Genomic DNA, 24,718 nt, shown 5'->3' with positions numbered 1-24,718 from the left:
GAACAACGGATGAAAGTCGTATTTTTTAATTCGCCCAGAAAAAATATATGTTAGAGGGCAGCAAACGAAGCAAATCGCACCACGTGCGACGCTCGTGCGTGGGGTAGTTTCCATGAGGAAGAGGAGGAAAGTCTGAGGCTGCTTGAGCGCGCTTTCTTCTGGACCGACTTTGACGGGATCTAGCACCCCTGATTTTATGCCTAGGAACTGGAGGTTTTTGGTGATTATAGGCTGCACCATAGACACTGTCGACAGCCACCCACAGAACTCTGACGGCCACAGATTTTCTGTTAAAAAATGACAAACTTGGCGTAAACGTTCAAAAAGGCCAAACTTTGTTACCAATTTGCTTCATCACGGAACGTCTGAGGACATCCAGCTTAGTGCCATTCGATAGGACGTTGAAAGACCTTTCGTGCTGTATAAAGGTCATTTTTCTCAGTCAAGTGCTTTCTGTGTTATTAGCTTGAGAATCGCACATGGTAGGCGAAAATTGCCAATGTTGCATCTCAATTTTCTCAAAAATGCCATCTTCGATTTCTTTGATTATTTTTTAAAAGGTGGCGTCATGCCTCTACTTTACACGCCAAGTGAGACAATCTTTTATTTTTACCCAAGAGACGCGCAGGGATTTTTTTTTTGTCAGGCTGGGTCCACGAGGCTTGCGCGCCCCACCTACGAGCACGCGACCTTCAACCTCTTTTTTGCTACAGGTCTCCCGCTGACGGAGAAATGAATGGCCACAGTGCGTGAGCTTGTTCTAGTGTCCCCAGAGCATCACTTTACGTTTACCCAATGGTCTCCCAGTTCCGTCAGGCTCATTCAAACCGTGGGAGAGTACGCATGAGTTGCCTGTGCGCCCTTGACGAGAAGCCCCAGTCCTCGAACATACCGACAAAGTAGTGAGAAGAAACGAAGCGCTTCGTAAAGATCTTTATCCAGTGGTAACATCGTAGCTTTTATTTCAGGTTGCCACCAGTCCCCCAAGCAGTGTGAAAGTCACATCCGTTTCATTGGTAAAAGAACGTTGTGGAAGTTTCGAAAAACGTAAAATGTGTCCATTGCGAGACCCCTGCAGGTGATGGATGCAACCATTGGATTAGCATCATCCGATAGGTTTAGATATGACCTTTCACATGGTATAAAGTGACTGGGTTCAAGGCACGGATGCCAAAAAGATTACTGAAGACCACACCGAGGGTTTAAGGTACCTACGGCTACCGGAAACGAGGGATTTTAGTTGTGCATTGTTTTGTCGGAAATTTAGATTCCCACGGTGGCACTGACACAGCTCGTGGAGGGCGAACGTGTTATACTTGTGAGCAGCAAGATACTGTCATCACAGTGGTCTTACGGGCTTTGTATATAGTACTCGTCGTGGTTCCGAAATAACGCTACGGGGCATAAAACTAATTAAAGGTAGCATGCACAGCTTCGGAACTATCACTTAATGCGCCCAAGCTAAGAAACGTCTGCAACCAGGCGGCCACAAATTTGTATTCTCACGTGTTGTAACTTTCTGTCCCCTGTGGCCGTAGTTCTGCCTTCCTAATATTAACTCGCACGACAGCCTCATAGCGTGCGTATGTGCCTTTCCTCAAGCACATGTGCGGGAGAATAGTGAATATGCGCACGTGCATTCGCACACGTCGTGCGTGCGACTCCCATGAAAGTGCGTAATAGCAAGTTCAAGGCGCCCACGAAAGTATTGCCCTGCGTCTCCAAAGGAAAACATAAACATACGTACCATAAGTGCAAAATAAGTACAGAATGCAATATCTGGGCAAGAAATTACAAAGCAAAGACTACGAAGCAAAGCGCGCTCGTAAACATACGAGGAGCGCCTGTGTGTGGAAAAATCGCTCCACGGAAAGGTAGCCCAGCGTCTCAATCAAAAAGAGAAAAGGTACCTACCTTACCAGCAGCGCAAAGTACAGGCATAATTCTGCCCCTGTGGAATAAATCGTAAAAATATTCTGGCGTTTTAGAAATAATTAAGATCGAACATGCAAAATTTTCGTGTACCACTCATGGTTTTGCGATACTAGCCGGACAAAAATGCGCTAGAACCCAGTCACTTTATATCATGTGAAAGGTCCTGTAAAGCTTTCGGTCCTGTAAAGCTTTCCAATGGTGGCAGCCATCATCTGCAGGGGTCTCGCAATGGGCACATTTTACGTTTTTCGAAACTTCCACAACGTTTTTTTACCAATGAAAAGGATGTGAATTTCACACTGCCTGGGGGACTGGCGGCAACCTGAAACAAAAGCTACTATGTTGCCACTGGATAAAGATCTTTACGAATCGCTTCGTTTCTTCTCACTACTTTGTCGGTATGTTCGTGGACTGGGGCTTCTCGTCAAGGGCGCACAGGCAACTCATGTACTCTCCCTCTGTTTGAATGAGCTTGACGGAACTGGGAGACCATTGGGTAAACGTAAAGTAACGCTCTGGGGATACTACAACAAGCTCACGAAGTGCGGTCATTGATTACTCCGTCAGCGGGAGACCTGTAGCAAAGGAGAGGTTGAAGGTCGCGTGCCCGTGTATGGGGCGCGCAAGGCTGCAGTCTCGTGGACCATGCCTGACGAAAAAAATCGCTGCGCGTCTCTCAGGTAAAAATAAAAGATTGTCTCACTTGGAGTCTAAAGTAAAGACATAACGCCACCTTTCCAAAAATAATGAAGGAAATCGAAGATGGCATTTTTGAGAAAATTGAGATGCAACATTGGCAATTTTCGCCTACCATGTGCGATTCTCAAGCTAATAACACAGAAAGCACTTGACTGAGAAAAATGGACTTTATACAGCACGAAAGTTCTTTCAACGTCCTATCGAATGGCACTAAGCTCGATATCCTCAAACGTTCCGTCATGAAGAAAATTGATAACAAAGTTTGGTCTTTTTGAACGTTTACGCCAAGTTCGGCATTTTTTAAGAGAAAATCTGTGGCCCTCAGAATTCTGTGGGTGGCTGTCGACAGTGTCTGTGGTACAGCCTACAATCACAAAAAAACTCCAAACTCCACAAAAAATCAGCGGTGCTAGATCCCGTCAAAGTAGGTCCAGAAGAAAGCGCGCTCAAGCAGCTTCAGACTTTCCTCCTCTCCCACGCGGAAACTACTCCACGCACGAGCGTCGCACGTGGCGCAATTTGCGTCGTTTGAGCTGTCATCTAACATATATTTTTTCTAGGCGAATTAAAAAATACGACTTTCACACGTTGTTCGATTTAAAATGAAACTACCCAGATGTCCATGCAACGAAATATCCGTGCACCACCGTGCCCGTGCACCGAAACACCCGCACAGAAATATCCTGCACCGAAATGCCTTAGACTCGAATGCCCATTCCAAGAATGAATATCGTACTATTTTCGTACTCGGACGTAGAAAGCTTTGGCTGTCGACCAATTAGAAAGGATGGATTTGAAAATATTTATTTTGACAACGTTTTATTTTCAAATGGTTTTGATCAGCGTCACTCCACACCAATTACGACAAGAAGATACTGGAACGGCCTAATAAGTAGCTGTTGGGATTCCATTAGTCCAAGGCGGATTTTGCGAGTGTTAGCGACTTTGTTGCCATACTGTTGTTCTGCTGCAAGAGTTATTTCAATATTTGTTTGCTTCCAGACAAAACGCTCAAGCAGGTCACTCTTCCTGCCATCGTTATGGAAGTCCTGCTGACATTCTCGGCGTTCGGAATCCAGGCTTCCAACGGCAAACGCACATCCCTTGCTGTGCTTCATGGCATACGATTCCTGTCAATGGCCTGGATCATATTTGGACACAGTTACTTTTTTATAGAGAGCGTCCAACCCTTTCGTAAGTAAAAAACAAAATGCTATGGTGGGTGTGAGCCTGAGCTTTCCCCACCTCAGGCTTCCCAAATCACGAATATGGTTCACCTGCATTTATGCCATTTTGTACAGCGGTATCCCTCAGGTGACACCGTATACATGGTAGATGAAGTAAAGATGTCCTACACGGTTTTCGTGCTCCCGATTTTTATATTACTTGATGACGTTTAACTGTATTCGTGTCTATGCACACCAGCGATAGGTCTCAACGGGATATGCGAAGAATGCTATAGCTTCCTGCTGCCGCGTAAGCGCTCACCAGCTCCCGTGGCTCAGTGGTTGGCGTGCTGGCCATGTCACGTCGAGACTGGGACGGACGCCAGCTGTGCTCTCTGTGGTTTTTCCTCAGACGCTTTCAGACATATGTCGGCACAGTTCCCTTAGAAGTCTGTCCAGGACGCGCATCCCCCAGGGCATCAGTCATGATGTTGCCCCCCCCCCCCCTCCTGTGAGACCGACAACGGCGAGCCCTTTCACGAGCACCACTACCACGTAAACGCTCAACTTCACGACTTTCCGTGGTCTGCTAGCCTCAAGGAATATTCTCCGGCGCAGCCGCTCCTTTCTTACAACAAAGGTTCACCACATAACACGATGAGGGCCAACGGTTGCACAGATTCACACGATCATCACACTCGGTTTGTGGAAAGCGAGGGGGTACGCGTTTTTTGTGACAGTTTTCATACGTACCTGTATAAGTGTGACAGAAAGATGTTCGCCACCCATTCTCGACAAATCAATGGGCAGAGCCATGTCAGTCGGGAATTTGGATGACTAAAGCTTTCAAAGCATACCGTGGTGGTGGTGGTGACGTTGAAAGGGTGCTGGGGACGAAGCATACGTTCATCGCCACAACACGCCGTTAGCAAACCATTACCTAGAATGACATTGACTCCCCTGACTTGTTGAAAGCAGGAGGCGTACGCATCTTTGTGACACTTATGTAGTGACGTTAACCGCCAAAAACTAGTGGCGTAGACAGCTTGCCCGTGACTTGTCCTTGTTGGCCCCACAAAGACCGTTACAAACAGGCGTATGCAAGGCGTTCTCCAAAAATCAAAAGTGAGAACGACGATGATATTGCCGTTGATGTTCATGAAGGAAAAACACTAGGGAGAAATTATTAGGGGAACACTATGGGAAATACTAGGGGAAGCGATGATATTACGTATCGTTGGTGGCATTTGGCTTGTTACGTCGGCAGGTTCTATTTCTAGAGTGTGGGGGGAAGGGGAAGACGCTGACGGTGTCGTCTATTGAGTTATCTGTATCAAGGCCGCCTATAGATACAGAAGACCGGTTAATCTCTCTTCTCATTCCTTAGCCTCGTTGATATATAAAGTCGGAATGTCGTCTGCTTCAACGAATTGCTGCAGAAGATTTCAAACAGTTCTCCCATGGATACCATGCAACGGCTACGTACGAGGCTGATGGCTGTTCGTAGCAATAGCTACGCAGCAATGCTACGCGGCAATAGCCGAATAGCGCAGGGAAGGTCACACATTGCACAGATCGGTAGCGTTATCACTCCTGATTTGTGGAATAGCTACGACCACGAAAAGCACACTCGTCAAGGGTGAACTCTTAATGACTACGTAAGATCGTTTAAAGGGGTTCACTGGGCCATAGAAGAGGCCTAAGGCCCGTGACGATATTGTCTTGTCTTGCCTTGCCTCGCGTCATAGATTTCTCTTGTGCTGTTCATTTTTGTGTTTTGTCTTTTGTCCTTCCCCCCCCCCCCCCAAGCTCAGGGCAAGTTGCAAACGTCACGAACTCTTAGTTCGGCACTTTAGCACCCAAAAGCTTTAATAAACCGCAGTCTTGCATTTTCTAAACTCCACGGGCCCACCTCTGGTCAACGGGACCTGCAGGGTGGCAACGGACGGGTGGCCCAACTCCACGGACTTGGAGCTGGGCACACCACCGTTTAAGGGATGAGACATTGTTCATCTAGGTGACGTTGGCAGCACGCAACTCTCGGTATCCTGGCACCGTGCGAATGCTCAGCATAACAGGTGGCCTATCTTCTGCCCCGTTAACAGTTTTTGCTTTTTCCGTGGAGATGTCCCTCGTGTGCGTATACACGTACGTGGCGTGGAACGGACGCGACCGTCCCTTTGAAAGAGAACTTCGCCACATAGCGCAGGGAAGGTCACACATTGCACAGATCGGTAGCGTCATCACTGCTGATTTGTGGAACGCGCGGAGCGTGCGTCTTTCTGCTACAATTATTATAATTGCATGGACGCTAAAAAAGACGTACGCCTGGCAAAAGGGCAAGGGTGCAGGCCAGCTGGTACATGGTGAAAAATTGGAACCCGAGAAGGGACAGAGGAGGGACGACACGACACGTACGCCTCCCGTTCTTAACCAGCCATGCACTCTTAAAAATGAACTTCACCACATAGCACGCTCCTAGCCAACCATCACCCCGAATGGCAACGTTCTCGCCCCTGATTTGTTGAAAACGGGAGGAGGAGCCTATTTCGTGCCGTGCATAATGCACAAAATAGGCTCCTCCTCCCGTTTTCAACAAATCTAGGGCGAGAATGTTGTCATTCGGGGTGATGGTTGGCTAGGAGCGTGCTATGTGGTGAAGTTCATTTTTAAGAGTGTGGGGCAGAACGATATCATTCAAGATGGCGGTTGGCTAAGAGCGTGCTATGTGGCGAAGTAGTTCAACAAAATGCTTTGTTGGGCTCGTTGATAATTCATTGCTAGACGGGGAAAAAACACAGCGCGAAAACGACAACCACGGGAGGAACATAAGACACACACGGGCGCTTACTCCAACTAAACTTTACTGCACTGAAGGGTGCGCAGCTACAGAAAAGAAACAGGAAAGAACAAAAAGGAAAAGCAGGTAGATAAGAACAACCAAAACAACTTAAAAATTTTTACTAGACAATCTAGTTCTTCGCCTGTTCAAGTAACCGCCTCTCACCTGAGGCAAGCGAGATAGATGTATCGCTGATACAGAGAGAACCTTTCTTTCCGATAAAGAAGGCCTCCAAAAGTTCACGGGCAAACTTATCTCTGCTCCTGCCCAGTATCCTAATTGATTTAAAATCGGGGGTACATTTGCATTTTTTTACAGTGGGTGGGTAGGTGCAATTTGGCCATACTTTTTAAGCGCCCGTGTGTGCTTATGTTCCTCCCGTGGTTGTCGTTTTCGCGATGTGTTTTTTCCCGGTCTAGCTATGTGGCGAAGTTGTGTTTTAAGGCCATCCTATACATCGTATCCGCTCTCTAGTCGTGACGAAGTCAACCCGCGCGTGGTCAATAGCCAGCTGTGTCGACATCAACTCCCTTGTCCTTGTGTCTTCCAGGCGGACTGTTCAACGGTCACGAAATGTACTCCGACAACTTTTTCTTCTCCGGCATCATAAACTTTACGCTGGGTGTGGACTCGTTTTTTCTGATAAGGTAAGCGTAAGTTTGTGAAAGTCTCGTAGGTAGAAGAGGTCAGGCATGTCGGAATAGCGATGGAAATATTTTTCGTTCAAGTGTTGCGTGAGTTATCAACGAGGATTTCTAATTACAGTGGCTTACTCGTAGTGTACACTTCCTGGAGAGAGCTCGAGGAAAATGACGGAAGACTGAACGTCATCCGATTCCTGTTCAATAAATATTGGAGGTGAGTACAGTTCGTTTTAGGAAAAACGACGAGAATATGCTTAGAGGTTTTCATCCGCAAAAAGGTGCTGGGACACGTCTTGTCCAATATGTTTTTGAAGAACACGCAGCGCCACTGCGGCAGTCGCGGCGCAAGTTGGGAGTTGTCGGGGAAATCATGGGCGCGCTCCAGGAAGTGAGTGAGCGCCGTATAGCAAAAGTACACACTGCGCAACGATGCTACGGTGCTTACGCGCTTCCAGAAACGCGCCACATGTGTATAAAAATGGTAATGGTACTGTGATGTTACCTTTTTTTTTTGCCTTGCCTTGCCTTGGCTTTTATGGGGGGGTGGATATATTTATTAGATGAAAGGAAAAGAAAACCGGGGGAAAGGTCAGCCAAACGGGACGTCGGCTTGCTATTCCGCCGCTTAGCAGTTATGCTTTGCTTTTCTGCCCTGCCTTTATGCCTTGCTTTTTCGCCATACTTTTTCCTATCGTCTCCGATCGTCGTCGTCGTATCTCTGGTGTATGCGCCGTCACTGCACTCTAAAAACTGAACTTCATCGCATAGCACGCTCTGCGTCAACCATTGCCTCGAGTGATAGGGTTGATGCTTCTGATTCGAAGAGGGAGGGAGGCGTGCGCCTTTTTGTGTCAGTTATAATATATCCAAATTGACACAAAAGGTGTACGCCCCTCTCTCTTCGAATCAAAACGATAACCCTATCATTTGTGGCAGTGGTTGGCACAGGGCCGTGCTATGCGATGAAGTTCAGTTTTTAGAGTGCGTCGTTTTACACCACGTTTCGCGGCACGCCTTCCAAGGGTGCGCGTTGCTCCTTGGAACTTTTTCAAATGGCATATTGGATTTAACCTGAGTCGAGCTAATCGAGCTTTATCGAACTAGATGACTGCGAACTCGGTGAGCAAAAGCGTTTTTTGTCCCTCTCTCTCATTGAAATCGGCGTAAGGGCGTTTACTCTTTGAAATAGCGGCTGTCCTATCATGCGGCATGCCGCACACAAAGGTATAGCTACCTCACGCGTTAGTGAGACAGGTGGCGTTTGCAAATCACGATCTGATCACCAAATTTTCACAACGTGAAATGATCACAATAGGCGGACAGCGATGGAAGCAATGTCTTTTCGTGAAAATTCGTGAAAGCGAGATGGGAACTGAAGGTGGTGAACGGTGAGTTAAAGCAAGGCAGGTGCAGCTTCCATGTTTCTTTTTTGTTTGTTTTATCGTCTTCATCCCAAATAATTACAGACGTATTTAGACTGAAAGGTCAATTAAGCCCTGTTGAACAGTCCATCGTCAACATGATACACATACTCTTAACAGAATCATACAGAATCCGCAACAAATGTATTCCCAATTACGATTCTGCTTCAATTAGAACAATAAAAAGTGCAGAACTATGTGATGCTTTCTTCTTCCTCTTCTTTTGCATAAAGCGATATCAGTGAAGAACGACATCAATATTATTTTAATAATGATTCTGGAGTTTCATCGCCGGGGGCGATACTCTACCCCATTGCTAGCCGTATACTGTAGTGAAAAATAATAGTGAACCACTGGTTGTATCGGGTACTTCAAGACACATCAACTCGTGCAGGTACACTCCTCCCGCAAACCTGGAGGCACCTGTGGTTGGTTTAGGTGGGCGTGTGTCGCCTCGGAGTCACAACGTAGTGTGCCTGCCTTGATTTTCTGCTTTCGAAGTGCCTTATTGTCCTCCTTCTCCTCCTCTAGGATGACGCCCCCGCTAGTATTGGCCCTCGGGCTTCTGTTCCTGATGCCGGCCCTCGGTGACGGTCCATTCTGGAGCGACATCATGGGCACTGAAATAGAACTCTGCGAAAAATCCTGGTGGTCAAATTTGCTATACATTAACAATTTCTGGCCTTCCAAAGATATGGTAGGTAACACACGTTGACTTTCTCCTTTGCGGCGAGAGCGACGTTGACTCGATTGTTCCTACACTCTAAAAACAACTTCACCGCATAGTGCGCTGTGCGCCAAACATTGCCACGAATGATAGGGATATCGCTTCTCATTGGAAGAGAGAAGGGAGCGTACGCCTATCTGCGGCAATTTGGATATATGAAAATTGTCACAAAAAGGCGTACGCCCCCCTCTGTCTTCCAATCACTAGCGATAACACTATCATTCCTGACAATGGTTGGCGCGCAGCGTGTTATGCGGTGAAGTTCTGTTTTTAGAGTGTACCGTTAGGATGATGCTCTTTGTTAGGGATCTTCAGTAAATTCAGGGAAGATGTTGTATAGTCGGTGAAGGAATGCACACTAGAATAATTACTTGCGTTATCCTGTGAAATATTACTTGTGTTATCGTAACCACACGACGTTTGGAAATAGTTTGTAGCGCACTAAAAGATGCGACGAAGTTACATTTAACTGTTCCATTTATCAATCACTTTATCAGGAGTCACAATGCTCAATATCTTGTCCACGACCACTTGAATTTCAAATTTCCGGCCCGACAAGGTTAGTCGTACGGCACTACCCTATCTCCTCGGGTGACGTCAACATACCTATCGTGGCATCAGGTCTGCGCAGGGAGCTGCCGTAAGCTTTTGTAGAGGAAATGAACAGGAATAATCACGGAGGGCTAGATGTGTTGAAGATTGAAAACTCATGTGCTGAACGTTGAATCTTCTTCTGGTGGCGTGTTTTCGTAGTTGGGTGACGTAGAGACAACCGCGTCATAGCCGCGGGAGGCAAACGAGGATGAACCAGAGCGAGATCCGCCACCGTAGCCATATACAGTGCACGGTACCGTTAGCGACACGTCATAGCATCGTAGTGCTGGAAGGTAGCGGAAGAAGACTGCTGGAACGTAATGAGAATTTATCTGAGATCTGCGGCGAAGTAGCGGAGGGCGCTGTCGAATTAGGTGCCGGGGTGCTGCAACCAACACTGGAGCAGGAACTCGTAGGGACGGTGAAGCTGCGTTAGCTGTGATGAGTGCCGACACGTGCGCCGGCTAGAGAAATTGTGCAGTAGCGCCATGGTGTTGGGAAACCATGTCGCGGCTGGCAGAAGAAAGGCCACATGTGGCCGGGCACATCTGACACGTGAGTGTGATGCTCGCAATACAGTGCAGTTGCCGAATGTGCCACGGATACTCTTAGCGCGGAGGTTGAAGGCGACTAAGCGCACGGGCACGGATCGAGGGACATTCGGCTGTTTCGACGAAACTTCAAGCAATCGCCTTGCATTGGGCTATAGCTCGGAAGGTTTATTGCTACCTTCAAGGACTCGCACATTTGGACGTTTACACCGACAACGGGTTGGTCATGCGCAAAATCAAAAAGAAGACACCGGGCAGACTTCTCGCCCGAGTTATGTTCGATCTTATACGGAATACAATTTTACCATTCGTGACACACCCGGCAAGCAAAACACCATCGAGGAAACCTTGTCAAGATTACCGGAAAGAGGAACTCTCTGCTGGGACTTCGCGCAGATGACACTCGTCTGAAGGAAGCACAAAGAAGCGATCCCGTGCTGAGGGCTATTATATAGAGACATCGAAAACCCCACTCATCCGATGAATGCGAATACGCGGTATTTGTCTCGTCAGCGGCACCCTTATATCAACGTCAGCACAAGGCCAGACCAATATTATGCGTACTGTGATACGAATAACTCTCAAGCACGCTGCTCTCACATGCTATCACGACAAGGATGGTCACAGCGATGCTCGCCGGACATTGTCTGAAATTGGCAAAAGGTACTGTTGGAAAACGGTGTACAAGATGTACATGCCTGGGTCAAAGGTTGCCTGTGTGCCAAGAGTACAACCACGATATTTGTAGCATTGCGAACCCCCCAACAACGCCTTTCGATTGCATCGCCATTGACCATGTCGGTCTGATCAACACCGAGGGCCACAACAAATACTACAGTACTGCTATCGACTTACCACGCCTTTCGTGGTGTCCCGTGCCGTGGAAAGCAAATCCCCAAAATATTTATTCATTTCCTTTGGAGAGGATCGTCCATGCATACGGAACACCTCGAAGAACCATTAGCGACAATGACAAAGTGCTCGTATTTATGACACGTGGCACGGCGGATCACGGTGCCCTACGCTGCGGAGACTAATGGAATTGTCGAATGGGCCAACGGTAGACTTTTGCCCGTGCTTCGGAAACACATCGACGGAGATATTGACCACTGGAGTGCGTAGCTGAAATCTTCGACTTTCCAGGTGAGCATCACGGACCATGCCGCATTAAGAACATCTCCATTTCAGTTACGTTCCAATTACTGTAATTTCACACCTATAAGCCGCACCGCAGATAAGAGTAAGAGACTGCCCTCAGCGATATATCGACAACGAACTCAACATCGACTGCGATGCTTCCGGCGTAGACATTCACCACGCACGTAAATGCGACCACGCCTACCTTACGAAGTATTTGGAGCGTATGAAGACAATATTCGATTCCAAACAACCAATATGCCATCCTTTCAAATCGGAGATCAAGTGCTCTTTGCCAACGGAATCAGCGGTGGGAATCTAGGAGCCCTTTTTGACGGACCTTATACCATCAAGAACAATGCCCACAACGCTTACGACATACGAGTAGAACGACCGTTACCAAATGGGAAGATACCTCGGCTATGCAGAACAAATACTGTCGTGAACCCGTCTCCCCTCGTGAACACCCTTGGAACATGATTTTGACGTCAGCGAGCTGTTTCAAGAGGATGAACAGAATCAGCTTTCACCGGAGCAACCAAGCTGGACCAGTGATACAACCTGTGAAACTCCATTGCAGCACTTTTGCCGTCACAATTCCAAACGAAGGCGCCGACCTTGGATCACGTGACCGACGATAATTGCGAGTACGAGGAGGATGATGACGACTATGCGTAAGGGCCCGGGTGCACGAATCGAGGGATATTCGACATTCTCTTGCTGACCTTCGGACTACACGGACGGGTTTTCTCCTTCCATTAAAGTTTACTTTTACTGTTTAATACGATCCCAAGTCCGATTCTTCTGACAATGCGCGTAGCATTATGACGGTGAAGCATAGCATTATGAAGCCGTCGAAAAATGTGCTAAGGACGAAGCGTGTGAATGAGCTGGTTCGAAGGAGTCGAAGGGTCAGAGTCGAGTCGAATCGAGGCAAAAGTAACGATAGTACCGGGACCGGTACCGCAGGGACGAGCTCGAAAGGTTGTCGCTGTAGCTGATTGTAGGGTCGTTGTGCGGGCGCAGGGCCTTGTTGAATTCGTCGGAGGCTTGCAGGTGCCCGAGGCTCGGTAGCGTTCTACCGAAGCTGCTCCAAAATTTGGAATAGCGGTGGTGGAAGGACGCAATTACTCACCGGACTGACACGTTCAATTTCTGGGTCATCTAATGTAGAGGAGATGAGTTCCTCTACATGAGTCTGATCGGCGATGCTGAAATGTCACAGAGGGCCAGATGTGCTGGAAAGCATATCAGCCGTGGCTTCGCTCCAGCACCTTACCAATAGAACTGAAGCTTCTTCCGGTATAGGACTTGTCCGTAGCTGGGTGACCTCGTCTTTCAGGAGCCGCCAGCCTCTCAATAAACCCTCATCGATCACGAAAAGTTCGTCTGCTACTGCTATTGCTACGACGCTTCCACCGCGGCAGGCTACGCAACTAACCACCGGTTAGGCCCTCCCATCCGGAGTGTCAAATGTCACGAAAGGACGTCTAGTGCCCTCGTTCAGTTAAACGTTGTTTGAAAAAGTGGAATGTATTTAGAGTTTGTGCAAATGAGAGGAGCATCTCTCGGGCATCTCTCGCGCGTACATGTCGGCTACGCTCGTCATTACCTTTCAAAAGCTCGCGATATTTGTTGCACAACACGCCGCAACCTAAAAAGGACAATAATTATAGATGGGAATAAATGATCATTTAACCTATTCTACAACATCCCTGAAGAGCAGCGACAAGTAAGATTTCGTCTGCAGCGAAAAAACGCGGAAAACGACTTTGAGTTTATCCACGGAACACAGATTTGCCATGAATTTGGTTGATTCACTGAGGATGGGCGCGTACGCCATTTATCTAACGTTGTCTAAAATGTTAAAGCGCCTGTTGCTCTCCCGTTCGCCTGTTGTACGGCTCCTGTTTCTGCATCAAGAACATATCACGATGTCATTGTGTGTATCGGTTGGCCAAGACCACCTTATGCGGTGAAGTAGTCTCTTTTATAGTGTAGATGTACAGTAGTGGAATGTGACGTGTATGTATTACATACCAGCACTAAGGAATGATGGCTTGCATTCTCGCAGTGTCTTGTGGCCACTTGGTACCTAGCGTGCAACTTCCAGTTCTTCGTTGTTTCAGTGTTCATCCTCATATTGCTCTACAAGTAAGTACAGTTTGCAGAAATCGTTAATCGTATCAGCTATATTACTAAACACAGTACAAGAGAAAACTACCTTGACTCAAGGACCGTTGTAGAACCTGTCATTGAACGGTTTTCTTTTGCCCTTGTAGCTGGCCCAAACTTGGACTGAGTGTTACGTTTCTGCTTCTGCTGGCGGGAAGTGTCACATCTGGAGTGATTACGTACCTGTACAAGTTGCCTCCAGGACTCATATTTTACCCTGACCTAGAGTAAGAAGATGCCTCGTACATTGCCACACTGGGTACACTCTTGCCTTGCTATGATCTGAGGTCGGGTGTTTTTCTACCGAGACCTCGGTAGAAAAACAGATTCTGTTCGAAATAAGCTATGCAAGTAGGTCAACCGACTGCGCAGCTCCCCTGTTTTCCTCTCTCCCTTAGTGCCCATAGAGCGACCTCATAGGCCCCTCCGCGAAATAAGAGGGTAGCATTTCAAGGTTGAGATGCACGAGCTTTATTTTTCTATGGCCCGCCTACGAATACCCCACATTGGTACCTTGTGAGTGGACCGATTGTTTATCATGTGGTTTCTCCGAACTCTCGCCTCTCGCCTGCTCATAGACAAAGGGCGCGTTAAGTAGCGGCTCTACCCAACGCGCTTGGTGTACTGTGTCCATGGTGTGGTGCGTATACTGAACGGTCTTTCCGAGCCACGAGCAAGTTGCGCGCCCAGGCGAAATTTCCAAGGCGGCTCATTGGTTTCTCAGCCTTCCCTTCCTCCATACGTCACACAACAGGAGCAGCACATACGCGCTATGACCTGCGAGCTGGAGCGTGAGAGTTCATTAAGAGCGCCACGCTCCGGAAACGAAATGCGCTTCCTGCGCTCCGGTGCTGGTATTTAATGGGCCCAAACTTTCGTTGTGGCGGTTCCTGACCTGGCGCTCCCGCTTGAGCCAATTTTCACCACTTTGTACTTTTCACTTTATGACCGTTCAGTGTATTTCGACATGTGGGACATTCCATCGTCAGAGCTGAGCACAGTTTCGCTTCGGGAAAATCCAAAAGTTGCTCCACTTGCAGAACGATGTCAAGTCTGGAATGTTCCATTGTGGGAGAAAAACAACACGCTGGCTTCATAGGGCAAAAACTTTGTACCCATCAATTTACGTGGGTTCGCATGGGAGAAAATTAGGGAAACAAGACGGGAGGAAACAGATATGCACGCGGCAAGCGGGAGCAGTGATGTTGGAGAGTTTTTCCAGTTTCGGGTCCCCGTTAGCGGCAAATTTAACATTGCACTGGCAAAGCAGCACTGCTACAGCAGGTCACGGTTTCCGAGGAATCCTGCGGTGATCACGCAGCTATATACACTACAAGACCAATACAAAATCACACAAAATGAACTCGGAATGCGGCGTGGTGCTAACACCCCTAAGGCCTGGTCGCTTGAGGGACGTGACGTAACAATTAGGAGTCGGCCAATCGCGACCGTGCTTTCGGCGGCCGTAGCTATCGAGAAGAGCTACGGAAATCGTGTATTTCAAATCCTCAGCGGTGATTAGCTGACAACTTGGCGGGCTGCGGCGATTAGCTGACTTGGGAAGTGATAGAAGGCCCATTACCAGCTCGCGTGGGTCTCTGGTTAGCTTACGTCGAGACTGTGAGGTACCCCGGTTCAAATCGCAGCGCCGGCTGTGCTCTCTGGTGTTTTCCCTGGGTTTTGCTCCGATGTTTCCAGGCATATGTCGGCACAGTTCCCTTAGAAGTTGGCCCAGGACGCACATTCTCTCAGGGCGTCAGTCGTGACGTTGCCCACCTCTGTGAGGCCGACAACGGCGAGCCCTTTCACCAGCAACACCGCAACATAGAAGGCATTAAGCAGGCCACCTGTATTTAGGTGGCGTTGGTAGTACGCTTTGCGTAAAGTCACTGGATTGTGGAAAGTAGCGTATCCTTTCCCTTTCCCGCATGGACATCGGAGCAACAATGGTGGCCGCAGCATGTGTTGGAATGCCACGTCCGCCATTGCTGCTCCAAGTTCGCAGCGGCAAAGATCAGAGGAAGGCCGTACTTTCCCCAATCCAGTGACTTAGCTTTACAAAATGGGCTCGCGCAGGACAGGTGGCGTTGCACTGGAGATGCAATCCCGTACCGACACCGCTTGGTGTAAGCAATCTCCCCTAGCGAAATTTGCACTTTCAGTGGAATCCGGCAATGAATAAATTCAGTGCGACAAGTTCAATAGGTTTAACGAGCACCAGGGATGTCAGGCAATGTGAGGAAACAACACAGTAACGAAAAGTTACAAAGCCTGACCGAGTAAACGAAAGAAGTAACGAGAACGCTAAGTATCAAATACTTCAAATAACAAAATCAAATAGACGACTTCAGAAAATCCCAGTCCTCTTTGCGCACGCATTGCATTCTGGGCGCTTGCTGAGCGGGTGAACGAAGAATAATCCTTCACATTTCGCTTACATGACACCTGTGACCATGACACGTCGTGGACAATGGACCAGTAGGGGAGAAATCGGAGCAGTTTGGAAGCCACCCGTTTCTTTCGTATTAGTAAACTCCCACAGTTCAAAGCGGCGCTAAGCACTCTGGGATTTTCTGAACTCGTCTATTGAGGGAACGCACGGAGATTTGAAGCGTTTGAATATTCTCTGGTACCTTGATGATATGATGACTTTTTCAGTACCGTTTCAACTCTGGCGACACTCGTGTATCATAAGCCGTACAACCACATCGGCTCCTTCTGTGTCGGCATCTACCTCGGCTACCTGATTGTGAAGTTCCGGAACGTGAAGCTGAAGCCGGTAAGTTACTGTAGTCCTATTAAACTTTGGAAGGAAAATAACTCTAGTCAGTCCACTAGATACACCGTTGGTGATAAGGAAAAGCAGTAGCGCGCCAAGAGAAATACTCACAGGGGTGACATAAACCGGCCACTCTTGTAACTACCCTCAAGCGGGTGCTTTTGGCAAGACTACCATCTTGTCCTGGTCGCACATCATATAGTAAACGTCATTTTGAGGTCATGTGTCTTTGTTTACTTGTCGTTTTGCCGCTTACCGACATATTTCCGTCGTCATAACGCTAAGTGATGAACGTATTTCGCCATCGTAAATTATGAGGTCCTTCTTCCGCAACGCGGTAGCCAATTTCTCCTGAGTTTAAATACGTCGCATCGGCTCAGTGAATCTTAACGCGCGGTCGTCATCGCATCTTTGGAAGCCGTCAACAGTGCGAGGCCTTATGTGCAAGAACTGCGCGTTTTACTGCGAGATTATTGGATATAATTAATTACCATGATCGAAAGCCGTCCAAAACGACGCGCAGAAACAACAACCGCATTGTTTGCAAATGGTTTAGACCGCCGATCACGGGCGCCGCCATCTTTAAGGTTACGTGTGCCTTGACGTTTGCTGTGACGTCGACCAGGACCTTTCCAGGATGCATTGCTTTCGCCCAGCACGCTTTCGTCTACGGAGCAATACACTAGATGGCACCCCTGTGGAAATACTGCAGCGCCACCGTGCGCCATCAGTAGGAGACCGCACTTTCTGCTCCAGCAGAAGTCAGTGTCAGTGCAGCAGTGTCACGCGGCCAATCTTAACAGCCAATACGGAAACAGTGTGATCACGGTAGATTACATTATCTGGCGCAGGAATAGAGCGTCACCTCGCTGTGTACAGCCGTCCTATCTGCGGCACAGCAATATTTTGAGAGCCGACGGACTGGATTTCTTTTTCCCTCTTAAGTTGAACACGATTATAGGAATTTCGTGACGAAATAACAGGGTGAATGTGTGCCGCAATTCCCAGTGTTGTACCCACTACCCGAAAAAGGTAGCGTAATACATATACGCGCTACCTGGGCAGAAAGTAACGAAATCCTGATATCGTTACACTTTTCTAAAGGTAGCGAAATACCGCTACCGTTACCCGTAAAAAGTAACGCGATACTGCATGCGCTACTTTTTAGGAAAGAAAAAAATAAGTAACCTGAAAGTCTCACTAGTAACGAATTCGTTAAGAGGAAACACAGCGCATAACAGTTCTTGGAGGTGACACGTAGGTCTCCTCAAGGTTGTAATTTGGAAAACCATTTTTATAGATTTACTAATAGCCGCTTTGGTCGATATCCCGCGTATCTTTTTCTCTTCCCCTATAAAGCAAATAATGCACAAAGCAAGCCTACCGCTAAAAGCTCTACAGCTTTGTTACAAAAAGAGCTGAGCTTGCCCGGAATGAGAAATTAGTAAACATACCTTGATGTGTTTTTTTTTTTTTTCAAATTGGACGTTAAGTAGGACAACTCATAGCTAGCGTGGACGGCTCCACAATGCAGTACGAATGACCCAGTTTGCGGACAACTCCAACCAGACACGGAATCTTCAAGAAGGTTAATCCCAAATAGGGAACACGTGGAGGGCCCAGCCTGTTTGTAAGATAACGACCTCTGTGCCCTCCTTTCGGGCTTTTTGTCCGGTTTTCGTAGAATAGGCCGTGATATTGAGCAGCTTGTTCGAAGCCTTCGAACAAGCTGCTAATAGTGTCTCTGCCCTAGCACGGGATCTTCCCTCCTGTGGATATGGACAAGGGAATGATTATGCACAAAGAGAAACTTTCCGGTCAGCTCATTGCGCTCCGACCAGTGCAATGGCGAATTCTGCTCCGGTTACTGCTACCATAAGCTTCCGTGGCCGCTCTATGAAGCAACCTTCGAGTTTTTATCATGGGAGGACGAGAATAATTTAACTGTAAAGCGGAAGCTATGGAATAAGACGTACTCAGCAAACAGGACGTCAACTTCAAACCTGAAAAACCATCTGAGGCGAAATCCTTATTCTTGTGTATGTCTCTCTCTCTCTACACGCTACGACACGCGTGCGTGTCACTGTCACCGTGCTCTTCTTTTTCACCGCAATGCGCCAGGTCGCTTGCACATGTGGTATTTTTCCGGGTGACGTCACCGCGTGTTAACTTATACTGCTTCTGGTTAAGTGCAAGACAACTTTTATTGCACTTCGGTAAATGTAAATAAATTTGTTTTTAACAATTGCATGACCATCCCATGGTCGTTTTTATAAAAAGTAACTGTAATGTAACTAAGTTACTTCCTCTCAGTAACTGTAACTGTACTAGTTACTCCACCAAGAAAGTAACTATAACCGTAACTTAGTTACTATTTTTGGCACATAAACTCTAACTGTAACTCAGTTACTTTGTAGAAGTAACTTACCCAAGACTGCTCGAAGGTATAGGCAGAGTGAAGGCTCGATGATATAGGTCAAAGTAGGTTTGTCGCGAACCTGAGCTCGGAAAGTAGCGGTAGCGGTAGCGCTCTAAGATTGCGCTACCGCAAATTTGCAACGGAAGTAGTTCTTTCGTTACCAATTTAAAAAAGTAACGCGATCTCTATTCCGCCACTGAAAACAATAACGGATACGGTAGCTCCGCTGCTAGTAACGGCGCTATACGTAGAACACTGGCAATTCCAGATGAGACAATGAGGAGACCAAGAGCAGCATTTCTGGTTTGAAATTATAAATTTAGGGAGATATCTGGGAGAAAGAGAAAGAAGAGTCTTAAAGTCGTAGTTGTCATCGACACAAGGAATTTCAAAGGACATTGTTCGGAGGTGTGGCTCATGACACAAACCGCTTCACAGAACATATTGGCAACGTTAATCGCCTATCTGCTGGTCGTTTTTGTGTAGCGCACTCTAGCGTGCCGTGTGGGCTCAGTCTAGAAGTGAACAAAGAGCGAGCGGAAGCACTAATGAAGCGCGACACACTTTGGGTTGAAGCGGCGGTGTGACATGGAGGCTCGGGCCCGCTAACCTTTTCTGCCCTACAACGACCTACGGAATTCGCCGTAAGTTTGCGGTATGTTCGGCACGTGTCAGGTCCGATTTCTCAAAAAAAAAAAAAAAAAAGAAAAAAAAAAGCGAAATACGTGTCATTGAAAAATCACTGAGGTAAATAGAAGCCTGTTGTGCTGTGCCTATAGCTTTCACTTTTGGAAACAATGAGGTACTTCTCACGCATTCGGTACGTAGGCACTCCATTTCCGTCTCATCTGTGTTCATACGGTTCAGACCCAGTTGTCATGAAAACATCTGGAAGTTTCAGTGAAAAGCTTCCAGTCCATACATGTGACACGAGTGACCGGCGAATACACAATAGTCTCAAGGAGTATGGTCCGTACGTTTACGAATACTGAAAATCTTTATTATTATTATTATTTCTTTTTTTTTCACAATGCAGCTGACTCAAGTGATAGGCTGGTGCACATCCTTCGCCGTAGGCGTGGCAGTGCTGTGGGCAGCGTATCGTTGGAACGCCGAACTACCTCCTCCGAGAGTGGCAGCCGTCTACGCGGCCACGCACAGGGTTGCCTGGTGTATTGCTCTGAGTTGGCTCACTTTTGCTTGTATAACCGGCCATGGTGGTGAGTCTACTTACATTGCATAGCCGTCATATGTGTACATTCGTACGTAGGCAGTTTAGAAACAGAAACGGCTAAACGAGCACAAGGACATGTATCGCCTCTGACATAGCCAAGAGACGACGTTGTTTCAATGCCGTCCTGCCTGCACTTCCTTTAAAAACACGTTACAAAGGCCAGTGCGAGAAGGATAAGGGCGAACACCTGGCCTCCGTTTCTTTTTTCTAAGGTCAGCTTGCGGAGGGCTTCCAATCTCCCCGTTATACTTACTTTTTGTTCATGGTGTTGTCCTGCAAACAATGTCACAAAAAAGCATATGTGCGTCAAGACCTAGTATCCCATCATTCTCCTCGTCATACTGAACAACTTCCAGGACTTCATCTTTGCACGAGTCAATAAAGGGGCGGATCCAGGACCTCTTTTTTTTTTTGGGGGGGGGGGGGGGGTTCTTTGCCAGAGCGCGTAGTGGGGGCGGGGATAGAGGGAAATCCAATGTATAAACTGACGTTTTGAGGGCTATCGTCCCCCCCCCTCCCCTGGATCCGTCACTAAGTCAATACGAGTCAGTCAGGAGAATCAGTAAAAACAACGGCACCACCGCCACGACCAAAGCCACAAAAGCGTGGCAGGGATATCATGGGAGTGATCATCCATCGTCTTGTCGGCGCAGGATTCATAGAGAGGATACTGTCCTGGGGTCCATTCAGCGCCCTCGGAAACTTGTCCTACATGGCCTACATCACACACCCTGTGGTCATGCTCTATCACGCTAGCCGCACTAGGGATCTAATCTACTACAGCCAGTACGAGAAGGTAATTACCTTATTTTTCTCGCTTTCGTGCCCATGTAGCGCTATCGCATTGTGTTTAGTAACAGCAGATGTCATTGCTGAAATGTTGAACGCTTGCATGGCTGCGGGAGCTCACGACCGCTCGTCTGCGCGAGGAAATGTCAATTCTGACGTGTGGTCAAAATCACTGTATGCTTTCCCCAAGCATCAATTCGTAGCGTTTTTGTTTCCACTTACAGTGCGTTCCCCAAGTTTGTATGTATAATTGGGGGTTTACGTCGCGAGACAACTGAGATCATTCCCCAAGTTTCCCGATCCGTGCTTCACCTTTCGCCCGCTTGAGCGGTACAATTTGCCATAGATGGAGAAGTTACCCGTCAAAAAGAACTCGTTACGAGTTAAGTTAAGTTCTTCAGCCTGAAATCTAACTCGCAGTTACTGAGTTACTTAAAAAAAAAGAACGAGTTACTTCCAAGTTACTTTGGACACAAAATGGCATTACACAGGTGTAGCGCGCGTGAGCAGTTGACTTAGACCTTGAGTTACCTGCGGAGGAGTAAAACACGCTTAGATCGTTCCCGTTTGTGACCAACAATTCGAACACTTTGTATCTGACTCCCTGTGGGCGCACAATGGTACAGCTTCATTTCAATGGCAGCGGTTCTTACTTCCTGAATGAAATACTGTCATTGAATGAATATCACGTTTTATGGCAAAAAATGCCAAGAAGGAACCGGAGAGAAAGGAAGAAAATATGCGTACATGAGCAAAAAGCGAATTAAATGTAACTTGGAACTTAACTTACTTTGGCAAAGTTACCTGAAAACGGAACGTGTTCCTGTGAAAGTTACCACGGCGCAAAAGTACCGAGTTAAGTTACAAGTTACCAAAAAAGGGAACTAAGTTACAGTAACGAGTTACTTGTAACGAGTTACCGCGAATTCTGCAATTTACAGCACAGCGGCGCAATCGGTTCTCGTAAGCACGTGTCATATCTCGCATGGCCATGTCAGTATGGCTGACAGTCGCTTTTGCGCCAAAAACCTCCAATTATCATCATCATCAGTATGGCTGACGAGTGTCCGTACTCCCGGGCCCGAGTGTCCATTACCGTCTTTCCTGTAAACCCACCGGACGCTCTCACAGATGCAAATATCAGTATCTTTTCCATTTGTCCAAAATAATTTTGGGCGAAATCTCACCAAGCCGGAACAATTTTCACCATGTGACAGTAAAAACAGATAGTTTTCGGCGACACCCGCACGGGCCCCATCATCAAGCGTTGTAGTACTTTGTTGAGGGAGCCGGCTCTTGCCCTCGGGTTGTTCCCTTATCATATGCTTTGGGAAAATCAAAACTGAAAATTACGGGAAAAACTGTGTCACCAACTGACCATTGCTAGTCAAGTACGGCGTCAAAACTACGTTGCATGCGGACAACACTGGTTCTGGAACGAAAGTTGTTGGCTACGTATCGGCTACGTAGCCATCAGGAGCAGCAAGTCAGTCGGGAACATTGGTCACTGTTGCTTGACGAATTGTGGATTTTCTGCTGCCAGACGTCGCGATGAGCCGTTTTACCTCAATTTTGCCTGGCAAAAAAAAAGAAGATTACTGCTCGTCGTCTGCCACATTTGTATGTAGTTGCAGTGGGTTTGTATGCAACAAAATGCCATACGTGGGAGTGAACATAAACTTCTGTCTGCTGCTTTCCGGCAGCTTTAACATTTTTTTCGCGGCTTCGCTCGATCTTCCACTTTGTATTTCTTCGTTGTCGTGTTATGTGAAGACAATGTGTGTTTCGACAAAAGTTTACAGATCACCATAGCGACGCATTTCGTGGTCAGAGCGACAGCAGCGAACGGGAGTAGACACACTTCAGGAAAGTGCTTGGAAGTATATCTGCTTCCGTTTTCTGCAATGGTGTCACTCCGATGAAGATATACACCACTCCGGTGTTCCATAAACTATTGTCAGGATCTCTACTTTAAATACAACGTTATCTTTCCTCGCTTTAGGTCTGTGTTGGAAATAGGCCAATGTATTACATTAGCGTTACCATACAATCGATGAATAACATATCAGACGCTGAAATTATGAGAAAACAGTTCAATGACTTATGTGGTGCCTAACACTTCTTTTTTCAGGTGTACGCATTCTTTGGACACTTTCTGACGACGCTCACCATATCTGCCATCTTCTACATCATTATCGAGATACCTTGCACCCGTTTGGGTGCCATTTTACTCAGGGGAAGGCTTTTCCAGACTTCTACCGAGAATCACGTCAACAAAAATGGCAAAGTCAACGCAAATGGCTCGGTTGCGGACACGAAAACGTGTAAAATGAAAATGTCCGCGAACGGTGCAGCACAAGAAAAAAATGTTTTCACGTTAAGCGGGGACGAAGTATCGAATAATAACGCATCCAGTCACATGTGACAAACTCTAAAAGAATGTCTCCTCTTCACCTGCTAAAGTCAGATGTGTTTTCGTTAAAAGCAAATGCTCGAGGTGGGACACATAACGAGTTACAACCTCAGCCATCATTTCGCTTTGATGAAAAAGGTTTCTATAGACTGGGATGATGTAAAGTCTATATGACGAAAATGTGATACGCAGCTATGAGCGCTAACCTAACCGAAACGCAAGTCTCTCCTCATTATCGGCACCCGTACGTTTTCCTGCCTTAAACACTTAACCTAAATGGACAGAAATGCGTACAAGAACGTAGAATGAGAATTGAATTCCAGAGGTTTCTAGGAAAGTTGCTGAAATGCGACAGCGTGAAACCAAAACCATGGACATTGAACCCTCCAATGTCAAAGAAGAACCCGTTCTATTGAGTGTCCAGTTTGCTGATGTGTCGGGCGTGCCCATTGTCGGATTTCACGAATGCATCGTTCTGTTCATTATTTTACGCATGTTGTCTCGACAGAGTCGACGTGACACATGGCAGCATAATGCCAGTTGCACGTTGTTACCTGGCTGGATGCCAGTTCAGTGAACTTGTACAGGGTATCTTGCTGTATTATTAGCGATCGCGAATAAAGGTATGTCATAAACAAGTTTTACGAAAGACAGTATGAGAACATCGTTCACTGGCAGTAATATGTTTCGTAGAACAGGCTATATTAAAAAAAGTATCTCGATATCTGACAACTCTAATAATACTTTATCCCTGCCAATATTACGAGTAGCTGATGGTGCTGCAATACTAAATGTAGGCTCTGTTCACGAGGAACAAAGGGAGAAAACCAATATCCCTTCTGCCGTTCGATAGGAACAGAAATTACGAGGCTACATTTGTCGTGAACCCAAAATGACGTAGTACTTGTCTCCATCGCGGACACAACTTGTATGGTTTATAGCCGTGTTTACATGAATGCGACAGAAGCTCATCGAATCGAGTGGAAACCGCGATGAAGACGATGCGCCACCGTTTACATGAATGTGCGTCGACTTTCACTCTAAACTAGCACCATATGGTGTGACATTGAAAATACGCGTATAGATGTTGAACATAACGCAAGCAGGCAAACGAGCTGGTGTGAAGATGTAGAACGCAACATTTCCATGAGCTTGAGCAGGGACGGAAAACAGGACGGAAACGAGGACGGAAA

At 47.1% G+C, this 24,718-nt stretch overlaps 1 protein-coding gene and 1 long non-coding RNA gene across 2 annotated transcripts; both read left to right on the top strand.

Annotated features, from left to right (window-relative positions):
* The first annotated feature begins 3,641 nt into the window (after positions 1-3,641).
* On the top strand, positions 3,642-7,461 carry LOC135369218 (uncharacterized). The gene is made up of 3 exons (XR_010414980.1): positions 3,642-3,828; positions 7,193-7,289; positions 7,408-7,461. It is a non-coding gene; the product is annotated as an uncharacterized LOC135369218 (long non-coding RNA).
* On the top strand, positions 7,457-24,163 carry LOC135369216 (O-acyltransferase like protein-like). The gene is made up of 8 exons (XM_064602842.1): positions 7,457-7,500; positions 9,239-9,404; positions 13,791-13,870; positions 13,999-14,118; positions 16,550-16,670; positions 20,126-20,309; positions 20,977-21,119; positions 23,244-24,163. The coding sequence occupies exons 2-8, from the start codon at positions 9,240-9,242 to the stop codon at positions 23,535-23,537; spliced, it is 1,107 nt and encodes a 368-aa protein (XP_064458912.1). The 5' UTR covers positions 7,457-7,500; position 9,239; the 3' UTR covers positions 23,538-24,163.
* The last annotated feature ends 555 nt before the right edge of the window (positions 24,164-24,718 follow it).

This window comes from Ornithodoros turicata, chromosome 9, assembly GCF_037126465.1.
Source record: "Ornithodoros turicata isolate Travis chromosome 9, ASM3712646v1, whole genome shotgun sequence".
Lineage (NCBI taxonomy): Eukaryota > Metazoa > Arthropoda > Arachnida > Ixodida > Argasidae > Ornithodoros > Ornithodoros turicata.
This window is presented reverse-complemented; position numbering and strand designations above follow the sequence as displayed.